This window comes from Salmo trutta, chromosome 4 (genome assembly GCF_901001165.1).
Source record: "Salmo trutta chromosome 4, fSalTru1.1, whole genome shotgun sequence".
NCBI lineage: Eukaryota > Metazoa > Chordata > Actinopteri > Salmoniformes > Salmonidae > Salmo > Salmo trutta.
Genome location: NC_042960.1, coordinates 12276290 through 12301802, shown reverse-complemented (window position 1 = coordinate 12301802; position 25513 = coordinate 12276290). Strand labels below are relative to the sequence as shown.

The following is a 25513-nucleotide window of genomic DNA, read 5'->3' as shown; positions in this document are numbered from 1 at the left end:
CCTTGAGATGTTTCTACAACTTGATTGGAGTCCACCTATGGTAAATTCAGTTGATTGGACATGATTTGGAAAGGCACACGCCTTTCTATATAAGGTCCCACAGTTGACAGTGCATGTCAGAGCAAAAACCATGCCATGAGGTCAAAGGAATTGTCCGTAGAGCTCAGAGACACGATTGTGTCGAGGCACAGATCTGGGGAAAAGTACCAAAACATTTTCTTAAATGGAACAAGTTTGGAACCGTCAAGCCTCTTCTTAGAGCTGGCCGCCCGGCCAAACTGAGCAACCCGGGGAGAAGGGCCTTGGTCAGGGAGGTGACCAAGAACTCGATGGTCACTCTGACAGAGCTCCAGAGTTCCTCTGTGGAGATGGGAGAACCTTCCAGAAGGACAACCATCTCTGCAGCACTCCACCAATTAGGCCTTTATGGTAGAGTGGCCAGACGGAAGCTACTCCTCAGTAAAAGGCATATGACAGCCCGCTTGAAGTTTGCCAAAAGGCACTTAAAGGACTCTTGGATAAAACCAAGATTGAACTATTTGGCCTGAATGCTAAGCTTCACATCTGGAGGAAACCTGGCACCATCCCTACGGTGAAGCATGGTGGTTTTTCATTTTTTTAGATTTTTATTTGGATCTCTTTTAGTCCTCATTTGGACTAATCTTCCAAGAGTCCTTAAACATTAAAATACAATCTAGCATACGAACACATTTTCACATATAAACACACTGTTACAAACAGACATAATACACTAACATATTGACCCGATAAATACTCAGTCTAAAAATATATTGAATCTTCATCTATTATAGTCCAACACAACATTTCTATGTATTATATTTAAATGGTTTTAAAGTATTGTTTAAATGTATATATTGAGAGGTTTCTGGTTTGCTCAGTAAAATGTTCTATTTCTTTATTGCTCTAAATCGAAATGTTCTTTTGCCTATTTCTCTTTTCTGTCTAGATAACACATAGATGGTGGACAATCTATTCCTAGTATTTACTGAATGTCTGTCTCTTACCAACTGAATACCGTTGTGAATAGAGTTTGCACGTTTTAAATTGTGTATATTATGAAATAAAATAAGCATGCTTTTTTCAATTATCTTGTTGATTGATGACCAACCAAGAGCATTGCGCATGACTACAACAGATGAACCATATCCCCACCTTAAAACAATCCTTGCTGCTTTGTTCTGGGCAATCTGCAGCCTCCTAATTTCACTTTCTGATGCATTTCCCCAGACCACAGAACATTAGTTCACCTGACTCTCAATTAATGCTTGTGTTATTTGCTTAAGAATCTTTCCTGGTAAATATTTAGCTATCCTTCTGATCATGCATGCTGTTTTGATATTTTTTTTTACATAGATGAGTTGTTTGAGGCGACCATGATAAGCAGTTGTCTAGCTGCACTCCCAGTAGTTTGGTTTCTGCCACTTCCTCAATTTGTACTCCCCCCATACTTAATTGTATCCCATGCTGTGTTGGCCTTTTCTTAGTGGAACAGACCAACATAACTTTGGTTTTCTTGGTGTTTAAAACAAGTTTTCCGGCAAACCCCCTCCCTGATATTCTCCAAATCTCCTTGTAAAGCTTGCCATACCTGTTGAACCGATTGTCTTGCTGTATAAATTGTAGTATCATCTGCAAATATAGTAGCTTGAGATACAGATAAGGCATAAGGAAGGTCTTTGGTATAGATTAAATAAAGAAGTGGCCCAAGGCAACTGCCCTGTGGTATTCCACAGTTTAAAGCATGAGGGGAAGAAAATGAACCATTGATATAGGTGGACTGTTTCCTGTCAGTTAGATATGACTGTACCCAATTCAATGCTACCTTCTTAAAACCACAATGCATTCATTTTGTCAAAATTATTTCATGATCCACTAAATCAAATGCTGCACTAAAATCTAAAAATAGTACAGTCGTGGCCAAAAGTTTTGAGAATGACACAAATATTAATTTTCACAAAGTTTGCTGCTTCAGTGTCTTTAGATATTTTTGTCAGATGTTACTATGGAATACTGAAGTATAATTACAAGCATTTCATAAGTGTCAAAGGCTTTTATTGACAATTACATGAAGTTGATGCAAAGAGTCAATATTTTTTAGTGTTTGACCCTTCTTTTTCAAGACCTCTGCAATCCGCCCTGGCATGCTGTCAATTAACTTCTGGGCCATATCCTGACTGATGGCAGCCCATTCTTGCATAAAAAAAATGCTTGGAGTTTGTCAGAGTTTGTGGGTTTTTGTTTGTCCACCCGCATCTTGAGGATTGACCACACGTTCTCAATGGGATTAAGGTCTGGGGAGTTTCCTGGCCATGGACCCAAAATATCAAAGTTTTGTTCCCCGAGCCACTTAGTTATCACTTTTGCATTATGGCAAGGTACTCCATCATGCTGGAAAAGGCATTTTTTGTCACCAAACTGTTCCTGGATGGTTGGGAGAAGTTGCTCTTGGAGGATGTGTTGGTACCGTTCTTTATTCATGGCTGTGTTCTTAGGCAAAATTGTGAGTGAGCCCACTCCCTTGGCTGAGAAGCAACCCCACACATGAATGGTCTCAGGATGCTTTACTGTTGGCATGACACAGGACTGATGGTAGCGCTCACCTTGTCTTCTCAGGACAAGCTTTTTTCCGGATGCCCCAAACAATCGGAAAGGGGATTCATCAGAGAAAATGACTTTACCCCAGTCCTCAGCAGTCCAATCCCTGTACCTTTTGCAGAATATCAGTCTGTCTCTGATGTTTTTCATAGAGAGAAGTGGCTTCTTTGCTGCCCTTCTTGACACCAGGCCATCCTCCAAAAGTCTTCGCCTCACTGTGCGTGCAGATGCACTCACACCTGCCTGCTGGTATTCCTGAGCAAGCTCTGTACTGGTGGTGCCCCGATCCCGCAGCTGAATCAACTTTAGGTCCTGGCGCTTGCTGGACTTTCTTGGGCGCCCCGAAGCCTTCTTCACAACAATTGAACCGCTCTCCTTGAAGTTCTTGATGATCCGATAAATGGTTGATTTAGGTGCAATCTTACTGGCAGCAATATCCTTGCTTGTGAAGCCCTTTTTGTGCAAAGCAATGATGACGGCACGTGTTTCCTTCCAGGTGACCATGTTTGACAGAGGAAGAACAATGATTCCAAGCACCACCCTCCTTTTGAAGCTTCCAGTCTGTTATTCGAACTCAATCAGCATGACAGAGTGATCTCCAGCCTTGTCCTCGTCAACACTCACACCTGTGTTAATGAGAGAATCACTGACATGATGTCAGCTGGTCCTTTGGTGGCAGGGCTGAAATGCAGTGGAATTTTTTGGGGGGGATTCAGTACATTTGCACGGCAAAGAGGGACTTTGCAATTCATCTGATCACTCTTCATAACATTCTGGAGTATATGCAAATTGCCATCATACAAACTGAGGCAGCAGACTGTGAAAATTAATATTTGTGTCATTCTCAAAACTTTTGGCCACGACTGTACACCCACAAACCTGCCATTATCCACAGCATTGAGCCACTGGTCAGTCATGTCAACCAATGCAGTGGTAGTGGAATGGTTTTTGTGATAAGCATGCTGATTGGCTGTAATCAGATCATTCTTTTCCATGTACTCCCATATTTGTCTACTCACAATACCCTCCAATATCTTACTGAGTGAAGGGAGTAGACTAATTGGTCGACTATTGGCAGGAGTAATGGGTTCTTTGCTGTCTTTCGGAATAGGACACAGTTTCGCATGCTTCCATACATTTGCAAACATCCCCTTTTCCAGTGACCAATTAAATATATATTTAAGTGGAGCTGCAATCTGGGGAGCAGCATAGCGAAGTAAAAAAAATTGTCCATAAGATCATAACCTGTAGATTTATCATCGGGTAATGACTTCAATAGGTTTAACACCTCCTATTGACACCATTTGTAGACTAAAAGAGCAGGTCTTGTTGCTCATAATATGATCATCAACCATTGGACAATAGCTTGTTTGGAAGAATGTATGTTTACATTATTGCTCAGTAAATTCATTTTCTTTGTAAAGAAAATCTGCAAAATGATTGGCAATGTCAGCTGGTTTTGTTATTGTTCTCCTGCCAACCTCCACACTAGATGGGCATGATGAGATAGATGTACCAAGTAGACCCTTAACTGTATTCCATACCTTTTTAGAATCATTTTTACAATCAATAAAAGCATTTTTGTAAAATATATATTTTTTCTTACAATTCAATTTAACTGCATAATTACGTAATGTTCTACAATTCTGTTAATACATTTCTAGTTCTGATTTGGCTGCTAAGACTTTTGGCACAATTCTTTGAGAAAAAGCCTCACCCAGTTCATCATCAATTCATGGAGGTGGATGAGCCCCAACTGTACTCTTTCTTACTGGGGCATGATGGTCCATTACCTCAGTAAGCAAATCAATAAAACATTCTGTAGCGTGATTTGAATCATCCCCAAGATAAATCAGCTCCCAGGGTACAGCAGCCAAATCATTTTGAAATAGCTCATGATGAAATGTTTTAACATTTCTCTGGAACACAATCCTAGGGGGTTTCTTTGGAACCTTGGTGTTCATGGTTATGGTCACAAAATTATAGTCTGTCCAGCCCACTGCCATTGATCTGGCTTTTAAACATTGCAATGGTATACTACAGAAGATCAGATCAATGCACGTGTCTGAACGGTGACCCAACTTAGTTGATGATCTAGTAGTATCATTAACCATTTGTTTCAAACCACAGTTCTCGGCATATCTCATCAATTTAATTATATTCGAATTATTATGATCCTTCCAATTTATATTAAAATCACCCAAGATAAATACATCTCTGTTGCTATCTGTGGCCTGGTCAAACCCAGTGCATAAGTCATCCAGATAGGACACCTTAGAGCTAGGAGGTCTATACACACATCCTACCAATATGGCTGCCTGGTGAGGCAGATGTACTTGAGCCCATAGTGCCTCTACTTGACATACATTAAGGTCATCCCTCCTCTTAAAAGGTATATGATTCTGAATGTACAGTGCTACACCCCCACCATTCCTATTCCTGTCCCTTCTAAGTAGACTATATCCTTGAATGTTAATTTGCCCATCATTTACAGATGCATCTAAATGCGTTTCGGTCAGAGCCAAAATAGGAATATTATTTATGTTGACCAAGTTAAAAACCTCATGTATTTTGTTAGGAAGGCTACATACATTAACCTGAGCTATATGCAACCGTTTCCTTGTCAAGTGGAGATCAATAGAGCATGTATTCATTATAGTTGAAGTTGTTATGATACACTACAACACAAACTCAGATTTGAACATTTAATTAATTAATTATAGCGAGGGAGTTACTCTAGAGTCCCGATACAATTGCCTGTTGATGTAAAGTTTATCCATCACCATGGAGACTCGTTGATTGGTGGCAGCATCATGCTGTGGGGATGTTTTTCAGCGGCAGGGACTGGAAGACTAGTTAGGATCGAGGGAAATATGAACGGAGCAAAGTACAGCGAGATCCTTGATGAAAACCTGCTCCGGACCTCAGACTGGGGCGAAGGTTCACCTTCCAACAGGACAGCGACCCAGAGCACACAGCCAAGACAACGCAGGAGTGGCTTCGGGACATGTCTTTGAATGTCCTTGAGTGGCCCATCCAGAGCCCAGACTTGAACCCCATCAAACATCTCTGAAGAGACTTGAAAATAACTGTGCAGTGACGCTCCCCATCCAACCTGACAGAGCTTGAGAAGATCTGCAGAGAAGAATGGGAGAAACTCCCCAAGTTACAGGTGTGCCAAGCTTATAGATTCATACCCAAGAAGACTCAAGGCTGTAATAATCAAATCAAATGTTATTTGTCACATACACATGGTTAGCAGATGTTAATGCGAGTGTAGCGAAAATCTTGTGCTTCTAGTTCCGACCATGCTTGTGCTTCTAGTTCCGACCATGCAGTAATCTAAAAATTTCACAACAACTACCTTATACACACAAGTGTAAAGGAATGAATAAGAATATGTACATAAAAATATATATGGATGAGCGATAGCCGAACGACATAGGTAAGATGCAGTAGATGGTATAGAGTACAATATATACATATGAGATGAGTAGTGTAGGGTATGTAAACATTATATAAAGTGGCATAGTTTGAAGTAACTAGTGATACATTTATTACATCCAATTTTTTAATATTAAGGTGGCTAGAGATTAAGTCAGTATGTTGGCAGCAGCCACTCAATGTTAGTGATGGCTGTTTAACAGTCTGATGGCCTTGAGATAGAAGCTGTTTTTCAGTCTCTCGGTCCCAGCTTTGATGCACCTGTACTGACCTCACCTTCTGGATGATAGCGGGTTGTGAACAGGCAGTGGCTCGGGTGGTTGTTGTCCTTGATGATCTTTTTGGCCTTCCTGTGACATCGGGTGGTGTAGGTGTCCTGGAGAGCAGGTAGTTTGCCTCAGGTGATGCGTTGTGCAGTCCTCATTACCCTCTGGAGAGCCTTACGGTTGTGGACGGAGCAGTTGCCGTACCAGGCGGTGATACAGCCCGACAGGATGCTCTCGATCGTGCATCTGTAAAAGTTTGTTTTGAGTGTTTTTGGTGACAAGCCGAGTTTCTTCAGCCTCCTGAGGTTGAAGAGGCGCTGTTGCGCCTTCTTCACCACGCTGTCTGTGTGGGTGGACCATTTCAGTTTGTCCGTGATGTGTACGCCGAGGAACTTAAAACTTTCCACCTTCTCCACTACTGTCCTGTTGATGTGGATAGGGGGGTGCTCCCTCTGCTGTTTCCTGAAGTCCACGATCATCTCCTTTGTTTTGTTGACGTTGCGTGTGAGGTTATTTTCCTGACACCACACTCCGAGGGCCCTCACCTCCTCCCTGTAGGTTGTCTCGTCGTTGTTGGTAATCAAGCCTACCACTGTAGTGTCGTCTGCAAACTTGATGATTGAGTTGGAGGCGTGCATGGCCACGCAGTCATGGGTGAACAGGGAGTACAGGAGAGGGCTGAGAACACACCCTTGTGGGGCCCCGGTGTTGAGGATCAGCGGGGTGGAGATGTTGTTTCCTACCCTCACCACCTGGGGGCGGCCCGTCAGGAAGTCCAGGACCCAGTTGCACAGGGCAGGGTCGAGACCCAGGGTCTTGAGCTTAATGACGTGTTTGGAGGGTACTATGGTGTTAAATGCTGAGCTGTAGTCGATGAACAGCATTCGCACATAGGTATTCATCTTGTCCAGATGGGTTAGGGCAGTGTGCAGCTACCAAAGGTGCTTCAACAAAGTACTGAGTAAAGGGTCTGAATACTTATGCACCTTTGGGATGAATTGGAACGCCGACTGTGAGCCAGGCCTAATCGCCCAACATCAGTGCCCGACCTCACTAATGCTCTTGTGGCTGAATAGAAGCAAGTCCCCGCAGCAATGTTCCAACATCTAGTGGAAAGCCTTCCCAGAAGAGTGGAGGCTGTTATAGCAGCAAAGGGGGGACCAACTCCATATTAATGCCCATGATTTCGGAATGAGATGTTCGATGAGCAGGTGTCCAAATACTTAAATCACAGTGTTAGAGATGGGCTTGACTATGGTTTGCATTTTATAATATCATGTCATGTTTCTGTGTGTACAGTAAAGACTTTCTTATATACATCTTTATATGCTCTTCTCTGCATTTTGTGTTTACAGTCTGCAGTCCATGAGGACCTGCTGATATCCGGTGTTGCTGGTGGGAGAGACTGGACCTCTGAAACAGGTGGTCACAAACCCTGGCACCAGTTCAGAAACCTGGATCAGGAGCCTTCGCTCTTACTTCCCGAGTCGGAACTGGGACCGAACCACGAAGGACAGAGACTCCACCACCACACAGAACACAACCAGTGGACAGGTGGATTGAATAACCTCAGTCCTGGTGGTCATCAGAGAGACAGAGGATCCAGTCTGCAGCCCAGACCCTCCTCTTCACAGTCTCAGTGCAGGGATGAAGCAGGGCCTGGGGCTGATGGACCCTCCTGTTCCTATGATACAACCACCACAGTATCCATGATAAACAGAGCAGGTTACCCTGGGCTTCAGCCTTCACAGAGAGTAGTGGGCGACCCCTCTGGTGGGAGTCTATCAGCAAGTCTGTCTTCTCCTTCAGAGTCTCGTCTAATGCCTAGTGACGGCGTTCATAGAAAGCCTGGGCCTGGGTCTAGCCTTCCTCAGCTACCTCATGGTTACCCCATGAATACAGACAGGGTCAGAATGGGTGTTCATCACAAGAGGTACCTAGCCTATAACACAGCAGACAATCCCAACAACACCCAAACAATGGCTAGAGGTCAAGGACAGAGCTCAAATACTCCTGCTTCTACCTCCTCTGGTGTCATTGGGTCACAACGTGGGGGGCCGAGCGTTAGGACTGACGCCAACAAGCCGTATGCCTGCCCCACGTGTGGGAAGTGCTTCGCTGAAGCGTACTATGTGAAGATGCACCAGACCGTTCATACCAAGGAGAAGCCCTTCAAGTGCAAACTATGTTACAAGAGCTTCTCCTTCCTGACTAACCTTATCAGACATAGGAGTGTCCACAACGGGAAGAATTCGTAGCAGTGTGGCTTGAGATGTACACAGAGGATATCTGAGAACCATTCTTTAGCTGACATATTATAGTTATAGTAAGAAGGTAATCAACCACTTACCCTTCATTAACCCTTTTGTTAACTTGTCATTTGAAACAGGCTAGTAAATACCGTGTTTTTAGAGAAACCGTAAACCTGGGCAAGCACTAGAAGAGTTGAATATTTACCTTACTGGAGTTGATATAGTCATATTATTTTCTATTCTGTTCTAGCTAATACTTCTTTCTAAACAAGTCTGCTCTCAGCTTGAAAGATACTGATCATAGGATATCTGATGTGTAATGTCATAAGAAGTACCGTATTTCAAAGAACAGCAAGCATACCTTTAACATTTAACCGCACCCTTTGAAGTATGAGGCGAACCAATAAGATACATTCTCTTCAGAGTAAACGGAGGTAGGTGGAAACGGGAAGAGATGACTGACACAATGGCGGAAACTGATGTTTTGTTTGAAACTGCTGGCGAGTGAAGATGACGGTGAGAATGAGTGGGTTAAACTGGCGAAAAAGAAAGGAAACAAGAGAAGTAAAGTTGTGGTGGACAATAGGAAACTCTTTGACTGGTTTTTGATTGGAGTGAGGGTTTTGGACCAATGGAACCTGGGAGATCCATTTGAAGTGGCGTCAGTGAGAGTCACAAGAAGTGGGCTTATTTAGATTTTTTCTGTGCGTCGAGACATGACAGGTGTCTCAATCAATGAGAGAAGACTTGAAATAGACAAGATGGCGGCGTACACATTGTTGGATACTTCGTGGAGCAAAAAAAGTATTTATTTTAATAACAGAGCATTTATCTCAATTCAAACGGACCCCTTGCAACTGGACACAGACATTTTATGGGACTCCTGTTTCCACGAATCGAGGACGAAGAAAATGATCTGTGCTACACAGTACCTATCCTGTAACACCCATTAATGGATACCAAAAGTATTTGGGTAAATCACATCTGGTGTAACAATCTGTAGCTAAGGATGTACAAGGAATCCTGTACATGAAGGTACCGCCCTCACAGGCCCCTGAACCTGTGTAGGGATTTGATTTGGATTGGACTGTGAGTGACTGAAGAAGTGGGATGGTTTTAATTGATCTATGTTTGTATTTCGTGCATTGTCACCCCTCCTTTCCCAAAATGGATTCTAGAGGGTCCACACAGGGGGAAAACCCTAAAGCTGCCCCCAGTGTGAGAAGAAGTTCTCCCGCCAGCACCACCTGAAGATGGTCCACACGGGCGTGAGGCTGTTCGCCTGTATGCACAGCGGGAAGAGGTTCTCAGAGAAGAGCTACCTCAGGATACACCAGCAGAAAAACCATTCCACTATATAACATAGAAAGTAACCATTCCACTCGATAGCTTCTGACGTTTAGATCAAACCCTGCATTAAAGACAGATTAATTTTCATTGTTGTCAGCAGAAAATATCATTTGGAATAACTAGGTAGAATATTTTATCCAGACATAAAGTGTCTTATATATCATGTTTGTACTGTGTAGGCTAAATGATATTCACAAATTCCTTTTTATTACTTTCATTCAACTACTTTATTTTTACCTAAAGACACTCTTAATGAGAAAATTAATGCAGTTTATCAAGTTCATGCAGTTTTGTTGTTTAGACGTGTGTGTGGTTCTATTGCTAATACTGGTTTCAATGTGTCACTATGGTATTTGCTTGGGGGCAGATTATTTGTTTGAAGTATCCAATCACACAGCATCTGTTGGAGACAGAGAGGTCGAGTGGCGCCCACTGGTCAACAAGGATTATCCCTCAATCTCCTGCTTTACACAGAGCCCTGGCAACTACTGTTAACGCAGGGATCGTTTGACCCAGAGTTCCCCTGTCCAGTGTCTGTGTTCTTTTGCCCATCTTAATCTTTTATTTTTATTGGCCAGTCTGAGAGATGTCTTTTTCTTTGCAACTCTGCCTAGAAGGCCAGCATCTCAGAGTCGCCTCTTCACTATTGACATTGAGACTGGTGTTTTGCGGGTACTATTTAATGAAGCTGCCAGTTGAGGACTTGTGAGGCATCTGTTTCTCAAACTAGACACTTGCCAATTTGTGCTGTTCTGTGAAGGGAGTAGTACACCGCATTGTAAGAAATCATCAGTTTCTTGGCAATTTCTTGCATGGAATAGCCTTCATTTCTCAGGACAAGAATAGACTGACGAGTTTCAGAAGAAAGTTCTTTGTTTCTGGCCATTTTGATCCTGTAATCGAACCCACAAATGCTGATGCTCCAGATACTCAACTAGTCTAAAGAAGGCCAATTTTATTGCTTCTTTAATCAGTACAAAAGTTTTCAGCTGTGCCAACATAATTGCAAAAGGGTTTTCTAATGATCAATTAGCCTTTTAAAATTATAAACTTGGATTAGCTAACACAACGTGCCATTGGAACACAGGAGTGATGGTTGCCAATAATGGTCCTCTGTACGCCTACGTAGATATTCCATTAAAAAAATCTGCCGTTTCCAGCTTCAATAGACATTTACAACATTAACAATGTCTGCACTGTATTTCTGATCAATTTGATGTTATTTTAATGGACAATTTTTTAAATGTTCTTTAAAAAACAAGGACATTTCCAAACTTATGAATGGTAGTGTAAGAATTACCAACTCTTTGTGTCTTGGGCATCCCCCTGTAAGTGCTGATTTAGGACCAGATTTGCCTTTTAAATCATAATGAATAAGACTATTGATGACACGACCTGACCATATACTTAGGTATTTTTGTATTATATTTGGTCAGGACGTGGCAGAGTTATGTTTGGTTATGGTATAGTGGGGTTGTGAGTGTTGGTTTAGGTTCTAGGTTAGGTTTTCTATGTGTAGGTTGGGTGCTGGACTCTCAATTGAAGGCAGGTGTGTTGAGTTGCCTTTGATTGGGAGTCCTATATTAGTAGGATGTGTTTGTCTGTGTGTTTGTGGGTTATTGTATTTTGCACTGTGTTTCGTTTCACCTGTGAAACTGTCACCTTTCTCCTTTGCGTGTTTATTTTGTTTTGTCGTTTCCATCTATAATAAATATGATGTGGAACAGTCAGCCCGCTGCGTATTGGTCATCGAGTGATTTCGACATATCTTCCGATGAGGGAGAATACGAGGAACGTGACAATTGATCCTCAATCAGCACTCCTACTCTGACCGTTTGTGGATACAGGCCAAGGTCTTCAATAATTTTAAGTGTGGGTCCACACCTTTGAATTATCAAACCATTTAAGTGTCAAGTAAGCAAATCAACTTTCCGTACATGTTTGCATAGTATCAAATCAACTAACATGAGGTTCTCAGAGGGGAGCTACCTCAGGAAACACACATGGCCCATGTATAGAGTGATATGTAGTACTAATTACTAGTTTATTTGAACCGTAAATTCCGGACTATAAGCCTCAACTTTTTTGCCACGCTTTGAACCTCGCGGCTTAAACAATGACGCGGCTAATATATGGATTTTTCCCGCTTTCAATTTTTTTTTCTCAAAAAAATAAAACACATTCTGTGACGTGCTCAGTTTTTTGGCGGCATGAAGCTTTCATTAGACCAATGAAATTGCCGAACGGGTTAAGGTCAAACAACTTTTTTGTTTACTGTTTAGATTAAATCGAGCGCTCTCAAACTTCCCATCATTCTGATTACGGCAGTCATTTTGTCGCCCTCATCATGGCAAAGACATGGAGAAATGCATATGTTGCAGCTTTCAAGTTGAAGGCGATTGATCTGGCTGTTGGAAAGGAAATAGAGTTGCTGCACGGGAGCTTGGTCTTAATGAGTCGATGATAAGATGTTGGAAACAGCATTGTGAGGAATTGACTCAGTGCAAAAAGACAACTAAAGCTTACTGCTAATTTATTTATTTTTCTTCCAAGCCGTGTTTCGTTAAAGCCTGTGTAAAGTTCATTTGTTTCAATGTACCGGTAGGCACCTGCGGCTTATAGACGTGTGCGGCTTATTTATCTTCAAAAAAATATATATATTTTTTATTCAGTGGGTGCGGCTTATATTCAGGTGCGCTTAATAGTCCGGAAATGACGGTAGTTCATTCTGGTGGATTTGGATATTGAAGGGAACTGGATGAGGTGAACTGAGGAAAGAATGAGTATGATATGACAACTATGTCCCTTTAGGTTGATACTGGTGTTTTATAGTGAGATAATGATAGTGTCTTCATTCATGTTTACTTGACATGAAGTAGTGAAGCTATGTGTAAAATAATGTTGAACCTTTTCCAAAGTATTCTAAAATTAATTATTTCAAAGCAAGGGTACCAGATTTACAGAAAAGGTAGTGTTACCATAGTGTCACGTATCAGTTTGTGCAATAAAAGTACTGTACTTCACGTTATGTGATTGTATGACCATTTTGTCGAAATTAAATACAAAATTGACTCTGTGTGGACTTGGTTATCTCAGTCGAACCAAAACATTATACTTCGTTCTTGAAACGACACATATGGAAAAAATATATAATAATAAACTCAACTGACTGTGGTTAACATTTTCTAATATGTCATGTTTCTGTGAGTACAGCAAAGACTTATATAAACCTTTATATGCTCTTATGTACAATTTGTGTTTACACCGTCTGCAGTCCATGAGGACCTGCTGGTATCCGGTGTTGCTCGCCACAGTCTCAGTGCAGGGCTGGAGCAAGGCCTGGGGCTGATAGGAGCAGGAGGGTCTATCTCTATGATACAAACACCACAGTATCCATGATGAACAGAGCAGGTCGCCCTGGGCTTCATCCTTCACAGAGAGTCTTTCAGCAAGTCTGTCTTCTCCTTAAGGGTCTCGTCTAATGCGTGGTACCTAGTGTGTAGTTCAGCCCACAATCCTAATAACACCCAAACAATGGCTAGAAGTCAAGGAGGGAGCTCAAAGACTAACCACCTGATAGTGGTGGCTCCTGCTTCTACCTTGGGTGTCATTGGGTGACGACGTGTGAGGCCTAGCATTACAGATGCCGACCAGCCATATGCCTGCTCACGTGTGGGAAGTGCTTCGCTAAGGAGAAATATGTGAAGCAGCATCAGACCATTCCCACCAAGAAGAATCCCTTCAAATGTTTCTCCCTCCTGAGTATCCTTATGAGACATAGGAGTGTCAACAATGGGCACTGGGTAGTAGGTAGGAGTTGCCCTTAATAAGATGTTTTTTCATGCTCTCCTCCCAATTTTTATCATATCTGTTATCTGTATTATTGTTATGAATCTCCCATGGCTGTTGCAAACATTGTCACTCAATTATTGACCTACTCAGCCACACAAGTCACACACTCAAAGTTGGCTGTATTTATACTGATGTACACACATTTATTTGGACAGTGAAGCTAAAACTTTTAATTTGGTTCTATACTCCAGCATTTTGGATTTGAGATCAATGTTTCATTAGGAAAGTATGTTTGTCTATGGAGATCGCATGGCTGTGTGCTCAATTTTACACGGCTAAAATAGCCGAATACACTAATTTGAAGGGGTGTCCATATATGTTTGTATATACAGTGCATTCGGGAAGTATTCATACCCCTTGACTTTTTCCACATGTTGTTACAGCCTTATTCTAAAGTGGATTATATTGTTTTTTCCCCCCTCAGTCTACACACAATACCCCTTTACGACAAAGCGAAAACTGGTTTAGACATTTGCAAATTTATTACAAATGAAAAACTGAAATCATATTTACATAAGTATTCAGACCCTTTACTCAGTACTTTGTTGAAGTACATTTGGCAGCGACTACAGCCTCGCGTCTTCTTGGGTATGACACTACAAGCTTGGCACACCTGTATTTGGAGAGTTTCTCCCATTCTTTTCTGCAGATCCTCTCAAACTCTGTCAGGTTGGATGGGGAGCGTCGGTGCACAGCTATTTTCAGGTCTCTCCAGAGCTGTTCGATGGGGTTCAAGTCTGGGCTCTGGCTGGGCCACTCAAGAACATTGAGACTTGTTCCAAAGCCACTCCTGCGTTGTCTTGGCTGTGTGCTTATGGTTGTTGTCCTGTTGGAAGGTGAACCTTCGCCCCAGTCTGTCCTAAGCGCTCTGGAGCAGGTTTTCATCAAGGTTCTCTCTGTACTTCGCTCGGTTCATCTTTCCCTCGATCCTGACTAGACAACCAGTCTCTGCCGCTGAAAAACATCCCCACAGCATGATGCTGCCACCACCATGCTTCCCCGTAGGGATGATGCCAGGTTTCCTCGCTTGGCATTCAGGCCAAAGCATTCACTCTTGTTTCTCATGGTCAGAGTCCTTTAGGTGCCTCTTGGCAAAATACAAGCGGACTGTCATGTGACTTTTACTGAGGAGGGGCTTCCGTCTGGCCACTCTACCATAAAGGCCTGATTGGTGGAGTGCTGCAGAGATGTTTGTCCTTCTGGAAGGTTCTCCCATCGCCACAGAGCAACTCTAGAGCTCTGTCAGAGTGGCCATCGGGTACTTGGTTACCTCTCTGACCAAGGCCCTTCTCCCCGATTGCTCAGTTTGGCTGGCTGCCAGCTCGAGGAAGAGTCTTGGTGGTTCCAAACCCTGTTCCATTTAAGAATGATGGAGGCCACTGTGTTCTGAGGGACTTTCAATACTGCAGAAATGTTTTGGTACCCTTCCCCAGATCTGTGCCTCGACACAATCCTGTCGCTGAGCTTTACGGACAATTCCTTCGACCTCATGACTTGGTTTTGCTCTGACATGCACTGTCAACTTTGGGACCTTATATAGACAGGTGTAGCCCTTTCCAAATCATGTCCAATCAATTGAATTACCAAAGGTGGACTCCAATCAAGTTGAAGAAACATCTCAAGGATGATCAATGGAAACAGGATGCACCTGAGCTCAATTTTGAGTCTCATAGCAAAGGGTCTGAATACGTATGTACATAAGGTATCTGTTTTTTATTTTTAATAGATTTGCAAAAATGCCTAAAAAACAGTTTTTGCTTTGTCATTATGGGGTATTGTGTGTAGATTGATGAGGAAAATGTTTTATTTAATATATTTTAGAATAAGGCTGTAAGGTAACAAAATGTGGAAAAAGTCAAGGGGTCTGAATACTTTCCGAATGCACTGTTTGTATCAAGGTGACATCTAGATGATTATTTCTTGTGTGGGCTTCTACCCTACTAAAAATAAAATCACGTGAGAGAAAAAATAGTAACATTAGCTACCGCTGGCCACACAACTGTGATACCTAGTAGGAAGCACTTCAAGTCGGCAGGCATGTCAATACGACACATGTGCGCTAGCGGCGGTTTATCTTGTTGTGCAGCCCAATCAACCACGCCAAACGGTCTTGAGTGGCAACAAATCTGCCCAATTAGCTGATTTGTTTTCCATACACTCACTGCTTTCGACACACCCACTCCGGTCGCCATATTGGGCTGCAGCGTCCCATACTTGGGACGAAAGCGAATGTTTCCGGTTTTCAGGGATATAGTATTTTCAACATAACTTCTGGCTCCTCTGAAAACAGATGTGGGGATTCCGCCAGAGATACTTTTGAGGAGATGGGGAAAATACATTGGAATCAGTTTAGCGCCCATTGTGTACGTCAATTGGCCGCGCGGTGCATTCTGGGCGAGTAAATGGGAGTCAATTGGGCGCTAGCTACACAACCCAAAATTAGTCATTTGTGTCTCGGACCAGACAGGATATATTGTATTAGGTTTTGCAGTGCTTGTGATGCCAATTTAGCAATTTTGTTGCTAGATTTAGCAACTTTTCAGAGTACCCTGGCAACTTTTCTTTCAAACAGCACCTAGCAACAAATTTAGCTACTTTTAAAAATGTATTTGGAACTTTTAGCAACTTTTGAAAGGTGACTCAAACGCTAAAATGCACACATTTTCCCTCTAAATGACACAAAAACGATTTTCTCTGTCACACACTCAGTCACAACACACAGGCCTGGCTGCAAAAGTGCATTGTGAGTGACATCAGCAGCAGGCGCTCAGCTCGTACACAGGCAGCAGCAGGCCAGCAGCAATTATAACAAATTGCAAAGTAGTCAACATTGTTGGCTGACTGCAGCAGCAGTAGTATGCGTTCAACGAGACAAAACCAATGAATATAGTTGGCCACAAATGTTTGATCTTGAACAGAACTTACAACATCAATCAACATGTCTCAATCAAAATTGTACAGCCAGAAGTACACAAAAGAGTGGGAGTCTGTACCTGAATTTAAAGGGTGGCTGAAGCCAGTAATTGGGGATGATTGTCGGCATACTGTGCGTACTGCAAATCAGATATGCTTGCAAAAATGTATATGACATCAAAAAACATTGTGCTACAGCAAAGCATATAAATAAATCAAAACCTTACAACCCCACAACGCAGTCTACATTACCACAGTTGGTTAAAAAAGTGGATAACTTCAAAAGCGCAGCAGCTACTATGGCAATGGCCACTGCAGAGCATTGTTCGCTGCTAGCATGTGACCATTTAGGTATGGCTTGCAAAGCTGCCTTTTCAGATTCTGCGGCAGCAACAAACTTCCAAATGCACCGCACCAAGTGCACAGAAATGATTAGGGGAGTACTGGCTCCTTATTTTCTCAAAAGGGTAACATCAGATTTGGGGGATGAGATGTTCAGTCTCCTTTTGGATGAGTCCACTGATGTCAGTGTCTCAAAATACCTGGGTGTGGTGATTTGGTATTTCAGTGCTAAAAAAATAACCGTTGTGTCCACATTTCTTGGGCTGGTTGAATTGGAAGGGGGCAATGCCAGATCAATAGCAAAGGCGGTAGTTGAGTTTCTTGAGAAGTGTAACCTTAAAAAAGAGAATCTTCAGGGTATTGGCACTGATAATGCGTCCGTGATGACTGGGGTGCACAGCGGGGTGCACAAGATTTTAAAGGAAGAATGTGCATTTCCCAATTTGGTACTCATCTGCTGTGTGTGCCAGTCTTTACAATTGGCAGTCTGTGCAGCATCCAAAGAAACAATCCCTAGGAGTGTTGAGTACTTAATCAGGGAAACCTACAACTGGTTTTCGATTTCCCCAAAACGGCGCAAGGCGTACAAAGCAGTGTATGCCACCATTAATTGTGGCCAGAAACCCCTGCAGATCACCAAAGTGTGTGCCACACGTTGGCTATCGATTGAGCCTGTGGTAACTCGTATATTGAGCCAGTGGGAAGAACTGAAACTCCACTTTGAGTTGACCAAGGCCAGTGAGCGTTGCTACATGACGGATATGCTCCACGCCATGTACATGGACAAGACCAACTATGTCTACCTGACATTCTTGAAATCAATCCTGTCCAACGTACAAGTTGCAGTGAAGTCATTTGAGGGAGAGCAAACAGATCCTGTCAAGCTTTTGGACAATCTGGTACACCTCTTAACATCAATTTACAGCAGAGTAGTCAACCCTATGGCAAAAATTGATGTCCTGAAGGATGCCATTGATGGACACCTCAGTCCATCACCATACCTTGGGTACCTTTTCGAGAGCACGGTGTACCAACTCAGTCTTGCGCCAGAGGACAAAAAGGTCATTCAGAGACAGCGCATCAACTACATTGTTGCTTTAAGCAAGGAGCTGCAAGCAAGGCTCCCAGACAACCTTGAAGCCTTGCGAAACATGGCCTTGTTCAGTGTTAAGGAAACGTTAAAGCACAATAAAGGCACCACTGAAATTATTAAAGTAGCAGAGCTACTGGGATACCAGCCCCAAACAATTAATCAAATTGTTTCCCAATGGAGAAACATCAATCTGTTTAGGTGGAACAACTGAAAATACAGTCGAGTTTTGGAGTGAAGTCAATAACTACACGGACTCTTCCGGGTAAAATCCATTTGAAGAACTGTGCAAAGCTGCACTCGCAGCCCTCTCCTTGCCACACTCAAATGCGGAGGTTGAACGGCTGTTCAGCCAAATGAGTGTGGTCAAGTCAAAGTTAAGAAATAGAATGTCACTGCACACTCTCAACTCCATACTCCTGGTGCAGTATGGACTGAAGCTGGCTGGTGATACCTGTTACCAGCATAAACTACCAAGTGAAGTTCTGCAGCAGTTTGGCACCACAGCAGCATATAGCTTTAAGGCCGCTCCATCCTCTACTGCTGGTTCCAGCTCCGTGACAATGCAGTTGGACAGTGAAGATGAAGAGGATTTACTTGCCAATCTATGATTCATCATATTTACAGTTCGTATGCAAGGAGTGGACTTTCTGGAACTGGCGGAGACACACAGCTGATGGTGGCAGTGTGTACTGCAGTGTGTGCGAGAACAGTGGCAATATGTGGAGGAAACCATTTAGCAGCTAGCCAGCCAAGCAGCACAACAACCTGGAGAGAGCTGGAGAGAGATGCCTAGCTTGTTCAATAAGATAGCATATATACCTTGTTATTAGCCTGTACCTATAATTGTTGATCAGTTAGGTAGCATGTTAACTTACTACCGATACACTGCTTAAAACTATAATTGTTCAGAGTGTGTAGGTTTACTAGTTAAAAAGAAAATAAATAAAATGTAATTGTTCAATAATGTGTAATTGTTCAATAATTCAATGTGTTGTGTTTAAAAAAAAAGGGATCATATAAAATGTGTTGCGTTTATATTACTTTTACAAATAAGAATATATGATAATAAACAAACAAATCTAAACTAACAAATGTCAAATCATATTTTTCGCCGAGTTGACCAGTCAATTTGAGTAACATTATTGTGTATTCTACGTAATGACGCAGTTTTACGTTATTACGTAATGATGTCATCACGCAATGACATCACAACGTCATTTAGCAACTTTTAGCAACAAATCGACCTGCCTCTAGCAACTTCCCCTGAAAATTAGTTGGCAACACTGCTTGTACACGGTCAGACAGATAGGGGTATTTGTGATGTTACTCTGGGTACCAAGCTCTTAAACACCCTAATGTTGAGATGGCATTGTCAATCAGTAAAGCAGAAGCAGTGCCAGAAATATGGGAGGGAAAGGGAGCGACTGTTATTAGATTTGAGGAGCAGTGTGATTGAAGAGCCCAGATTAAATGAACTGCTGTGGAAATCATCAGGGGATGTAGTATTTAATTATGTATTTCGTTTCCTTAAGGAGACAAGACTATTGGGTAGGATTTAGAGCTTCCCTGTCTCTTGTAAGGCACCTTAAAGTTGGTTGCCAACCGCCATATAAAATCCACAGAAGAAGAACCCAACATTAGCATGAATTTCATCAACAATTAGTACAACATTACAAATGTTTTCCAAGACGTGAGATACTTAACTTGTTCTCTGTAATATCGTATAGCTTTGGAATCGTGACATTACGTAAGGTAATAGGCAGTTTTCTCGATTCATTAATTTTTAAATATTTTTTTTAATCGATTTTTATTCATAATACAAAAATCAACAACTTTTTTATTTTTTATTTTACCTTTATAGCTACATCAAACATGTCTAACCAAACAAAACACAGGTATTAACAAGAAAATGCTAAAACATACCAATAAAATAATTACAAAAATAAACAATTCTAGTGCAATTGTATGACTCACTTGTTCCTTGAATTTGTGTCAGAATTTTGGAAAAACCTTGCAGAATACTTATTTACCATTATGAACACTACCCATGATTTTGAGTGCAATTGTATGACTCACTTGTTCCTTGTTCCTTGAATTTGTGTCAGAATTTTGGAAAAACCTTGCAGAATACTTATTTACCATTATGAACACTACCCATGTTTTTGACATAAAGGATATAATATGTTATTATTGCATTGATAACAAGACCATTGAAATTATTGTGATTTTTTTTATTCTTGTTGCCAAATACTTTATACACAAACAAAAATGCCAAAGTTCTATACCAAAATTACACATATTTTTTATTGAATTTAATTATCTTAAGACATTATCCCTAGTGAATAACAACAACAATAACATCTTCCTGAATCATTATAATGAGATTTCTTCAGAGTGAAAAAATAAAATAAAAAAAGGTTTATCGAATCATTCGCTGACTAAGAAGGGATTGCGTGACGAATAGCTTAGAAACTGCACGACGCAGCATAACAACGTGAACGTGATTAGTCGACAGTCTGCTGGGCGGGACGTAATACGTTTCTACATCCATTGACCAATGGGATTCCTATCTCCTCCTTTCTCCACTATATCTGGCAGAGCTCAGGCAGAGAGGAAAAGGCGAAGCGAGAGGGATAACTGGGACCAAAATCTGTTGCCGGTTTTTCGTTCACCAAGCGAGGAATTGTGTATGGAGGTAAATAAGAGTGTCGAATATGGTCAACAACAAAAAATGAATGGCTTATTTGCTCGAATATGCATTTCGTAATGCTTCGGTTGTTACGAGTGTACTAATATAAGTAGTATACGTGACATCAAGGCAACTTGGAGAAAAATAGACTGTCGGAGTTGTGCCTGTTGTTCACACATGTATCTGCGAAGTCATAGTCTTGCCTCCTCCAAACTGCCTTCCATTTTTGAAGTCATTCATTTACATTGTTAGAACGGCCACTTGAATATCTGGTCAATATAATGGATAATCAGTGGCTCTATGCCTACTATGTCAGGTCACGGAGCATGTGTAGGGATGTGATTTGGATTGGACCCACGTACAAACGATTGGCGGAATACTCCAAGTATCTCGAATGCACACCTCTTAAATTTCTTTGCGGACCTTCATACCATAGAAGAATAACACCCTTCTCTTCAGTGTAAAAGGAAACGAATAGTAACAAAACAATTTCCACGTTAGCGTTTTGTTATTTAGACGTTTATCAACACCCTTGAACTCAATGAGTCATTTAATTGGACAGCATCACATGCTTACCCCAGGTCGTCTTTACTTTGCGTTGTAGACGGGACTTGATTAATGTTATTTAGGTACCGCTAACAATGGCTAAGTGTATAGGTTTTCATACTCATAGCCTCCATCGTTATGCTGTTATCGAATGCATTCGTTGCAGAAATATAGTGTAGACATTTGGTAATGTTGTAAATTACTATTGTAGCTGGAAACGGCAGATTTTAGAAAGAGAAAGAAGAGTGGCAGGCCCCGGTGCACAACTGAGCAAGAGGACAAGTACATTAGTGTCTAGTTTGAGAAAGTCCTCAACTGGCAGCTTCATTGAATAGTACCTGCAAAACACCAGTCTCAACGTCAACAGTGAAGAGGCGATTTCAGGATGCTGGCCTTCTAGGCAGAGTTGCAAAGAAAAAGCCATATCTCAGACTGACCAATAAAAAGAAAAGATTAAGATGGGCAAAAGAACAGACACTGGACAGAGAACCTCTGCCTAGAAGGTCAGCATCCCAGAGTCGCCTCTTCACTGTTGACATTGAGACTGGTGTTTTGCGGGTACTATTTAATGAAGCTGCCAGTTGAGGACTTGATGTGTCTGTTTCTCAAACTAGACACTAATGTACTTGTCCTCTTGCTCAGTTGTGCACTGGGGCCTCCCACTCTTTCTATTCTGGTTAGAGACAGTTTGCGCTGTTCTGTGAAGGGAGTAGTACACAGCGTTGTATGAGATCTTCATTTCTCGCATGGAATAGCCTTCATTTCTCAGGACAAGAATAGACTGAGTTTCAGAAGAAAGTAATTTGTTTCTGGCCATTTTGAGCCTGTATTCAAACCCACAAATGCTGATGCTCCAGATACTCAACTAGTCTAAAGGAGGCCAGTTTTATTGCTTCCTTAATCAATAAAAGTTTTCAGCTGTGCTAACATAATTGCAAAAGGGTTTTCTAATTATCAATTATCCTTTTAAAATGATAAACTTGGATTAGCTAACACAGTGCCATTGGAACACAGGAGTGATGGTTGCTGATAATGGGCCTTTGTACGCCTATGTAGATACTCCATTTAAAATCAGCTGTTTCCAGCAAAAATAGTAATTTACAACATTAACAATGTCTACCCTGTGTTTCTGATCAATTTTATGTTATTTTAATGGACACACAAAATTGCTTTTCTTTCAAAAACGAGGACATTTCTATGTGACTCCAAACTTTTGAATGCTAGTGTATATTTTACAGATTCAATCATTACAGGCGGGTTTGATTCTTATTAAAGAAATGAAGTCCAGACAGGCTACTTTAGGAAACGTTCTGATGGACAGATGGGCCTATATTGAGGATCGGTGAACACACACCTGTAAAAGGACCCGCTGATCAAAGCCACCAGCATATGTTGGACACAAACAAATATTTCTCCTTTTCATTAAAACCTATTTTTTTTTAAAAACTAAAAAAACAGGCCTACCGCAGCCTTTCTGAAAGTAGGCTATAAGATGGTGAATTGGCAAGGAAAGTAGGCTATGAAGGGGAGAGCGACGGCAATGTGATAGTATGAATGGCTAATAATGCACTGTACATCCTTATTTATCTGTCATAGGGGAGCTTGTGAGACTTCCATACGACGTTGTTATCCAAGTCATATACCGGTAATAACCTCCCCTCTCGTGTCAGTCTGCAGATGCAGAGGCTGCAGGTCCTGGAGTCGAGCAGGAGAGGCCTAGAGGAGAGGAGGACCCACGGCACAGCAGAGACTTTGAGGCTGGAGTACCCCCTGTAGCCATGGAGGACCACACCACTGCCCCAGCACAGCCCAGGACCTGCCATAACATCATGGAGGTCAGTGGAATGCTGAATGCTGTCCTCAAGTCAGAGACAGACACAGAGACTTTAACTGTTAAACAAAGGATTTTACACACAGAGAGACGGGGCTGTTCTCCTGCTCCCAGCTCAAAGTATTTACTTCACGGTAACCTGAGCTCGAGGACGGTTCATTCTCATCCCAACCCAAGTCAACCGTTAGAGACTGACAATGATCCGTCTTGTTCTTATGCTACAGAGATGGACGCTGGCAACATGCTCTTCGGTTTAGAGACCCCGACTGATCTGTCTAGAGGGGACAGGAACCAGTACAGTAGTAGTAGTGTATACTCTGAAGGGTGCCTAGATAAGAAAGGGGAGGTTATACTGGTAGATGAGGTGAAAGTGGAGGGCGACGCTCCTCCCACATGGAATGCAGATAGTCACCTAGGAGATGGACACTCACAGGGCAGAGATTTGTTAAATTACAGGGACAGCTTAGAGACAAATGCAAATGTTGCGACCCACTCCCCTTTACACGCACTCAGGGATCACGACCCAGTGTCAACTTCAATGGGGACTTCTGATTCTCACGGCCACGTGTGTTTCGATCAGGTATTGAACTCAAACGACATGGCTAGAGACCAGGCTCAGAGAGGGGGAGCCACATCAGGCGGGAGTAAAGAGAAACTTTTCCTCTGCGTGTTCTGTAAGAAAGGCTTCAGCAGCCCCCAGAAAGTGGAGAACCACCAGAGGGTCCACACAGGGGAGAAACCCTACAGCTGTACCCATTGTCACAAGTGCTTCACTGAGGCTGGCACCCTAAAGAGGCACCAGAGGGTCCACACAGGGGAGAAACCCTACAACTGCCCCCAGTGTGAGAAGAGGTTCTCCCGCCAGGATCACCTTAAGATGCACCTGAAGGTCCACACGGGAGAAAGGCCATTCGCCTGTACACAATGCGGGAAGAGGTTCTCAGAGAGGCGTCATCTCAGGATACACCAGCAGAAAAAACATTCCACTCAATAGCTTCTGACTTTTCAATCAAACCCTGCATTAAAGACAAATCCCTTTTTTTATTTTTTTATTTTTTTAATGTCAGCAGAAAGCATCCCCAGATGCATTTGGAATAATGAGAGTAATACATCTCAGAATTGAATATTCCTGGGTAGAATATTGCATCCAGACATTGTGTGGTATATTAGCCTAAACAGTATGTTACATATTGTGTTTGGTGCTGTGTAGGTTATATGATGTTCAAATGCCCATTTCCATACAAGAACTACTTACTTTTTCCCAAAACACTTTTTAATGAGAATTTATGCATCTTATCATGCAAATTTGTAGTAGAGACCTGTGATTTAAATTTTTAAATATGGTGTATTTTAAAACTTTAATAAATGCAAAATGTGACTTTTCAGTCTAAGACTTTTTTTTTCTCATGGAGTCTCGCTTTAGTATACCTTCTGTTTGCAATGAAATGCGCTATAAATGTTTAATAAAAATAAATTATTAGGGGTTCACAGCAAAGTTGTTCTCTGAATTCTTTATTTTCTTGACATGGTCAGGTAACTCAATAGTTTGGTGACTTTTTCTAATTTGGCACACAAACTGGAGGCAATGAGTAACTTGGTCAAAAAGAATAGCACCAATTGTCCATATAGGTGGTGCTGATAAAAGCAGTCTTACTTAAACCCTCATATCTGTCACCCCGTTTGACCTAGAGACTTTGTATGTATTGTAGGTGTCTTTAATCTTAGCCCCCTTCCCCACAGGAGGCCTCTTGGTAGTCCGTCATTGTAAGTAAGAATTTGTTCCCAATTGACTTGCTTAGTTAAATAAAGATTATATAAAAAATAAAAAGTGTGTGTGTGTATGTATGTATGTATGTATGTATGTATATATATATATATATATATATATATATATATATGACACCCGTCATGCTGGACAAATTTGCCTCAAGGACCAATAAAGTCCGCAAGAATAGGTTTTCCTCCTCCTTGGAAATGTTATAATACCTTAAAGTGTTCTCATGAACCATAAGTCCAAATAAAGCTTGAGGTGTCACTACAGACACTCTGGTTCGATTCCAGGCTGTATCACAACCGGCTGTGATTGGGAGTCCCAAAGGGCAGCGCGCACAATTGTCGTCCGGGTTTGGCCGGTGTAGGCCGTCATTGTAAATAAGAATTTGTTCTAAATTGACTTGCCTGGTTTAGAAGGGTTTGCAAAAATGCTGACTAGTTAAAGTGGCTAGAGTAGTAAGTAGCTAAATTTGTCCATGATCACACGCATTTGGTTGCTAGAAGTTTGCGTTATGCATCCACCCTCTTTTCGTTTTTGCCTAAAGT

The 25513-nt window shown here is 41.9% G+C and overlaps 1 protein-coding gene across 1 annotated transcript; it reads left to right on the top strand.

Moving 5' to 3' along the window:
- Positions 1-20552: 20552 nt before the first annotated feature.
- LOC115191590 (uncharacterized) lies at positions 20553-24949 on the top strand. Its single transcript, XM_029749377.1, has 4 exons — positions 20553-20823; positions 23034-23504; positions 23775-23915; positions 24935-24949. The coding sequence occupies exons 1-4, from the start codon at positions 20686-20688 to the stop codon at positions 24947-24949; spliced, it is 765 nt and encodes a 254-aa protein (XP_029605237.1). The 5' UTR covers positions 20553-20685.
- Positions 24950-25513: the final 564 nt, after the last annotated feature.

Bases quoted from the DNA above. Each gene is read 5' to 3' on its own strand.
- LOC115191590 (XM_029749377.1), top strand. From the start codon at position 20,686: ATGGGATTCCTATCTCCTCCTTTCTCCACTATATCTGGCAGAGCTCAG. The intron at 20,824-23,033 runs GTAAATAAGAGT...CTCTCGTGTCAG, and splicing joins GCGAGGAATTGTGTATGGAG to TCTGCAGATGCAGAGGCTGC. The intron at 23,505-23,774 runs GTATACTCTGAA...TGTTTCGATCAG, and splicing joins ACCAGTACAGTAGTAGTAGT to GTATTGAACTCAAACGACAT.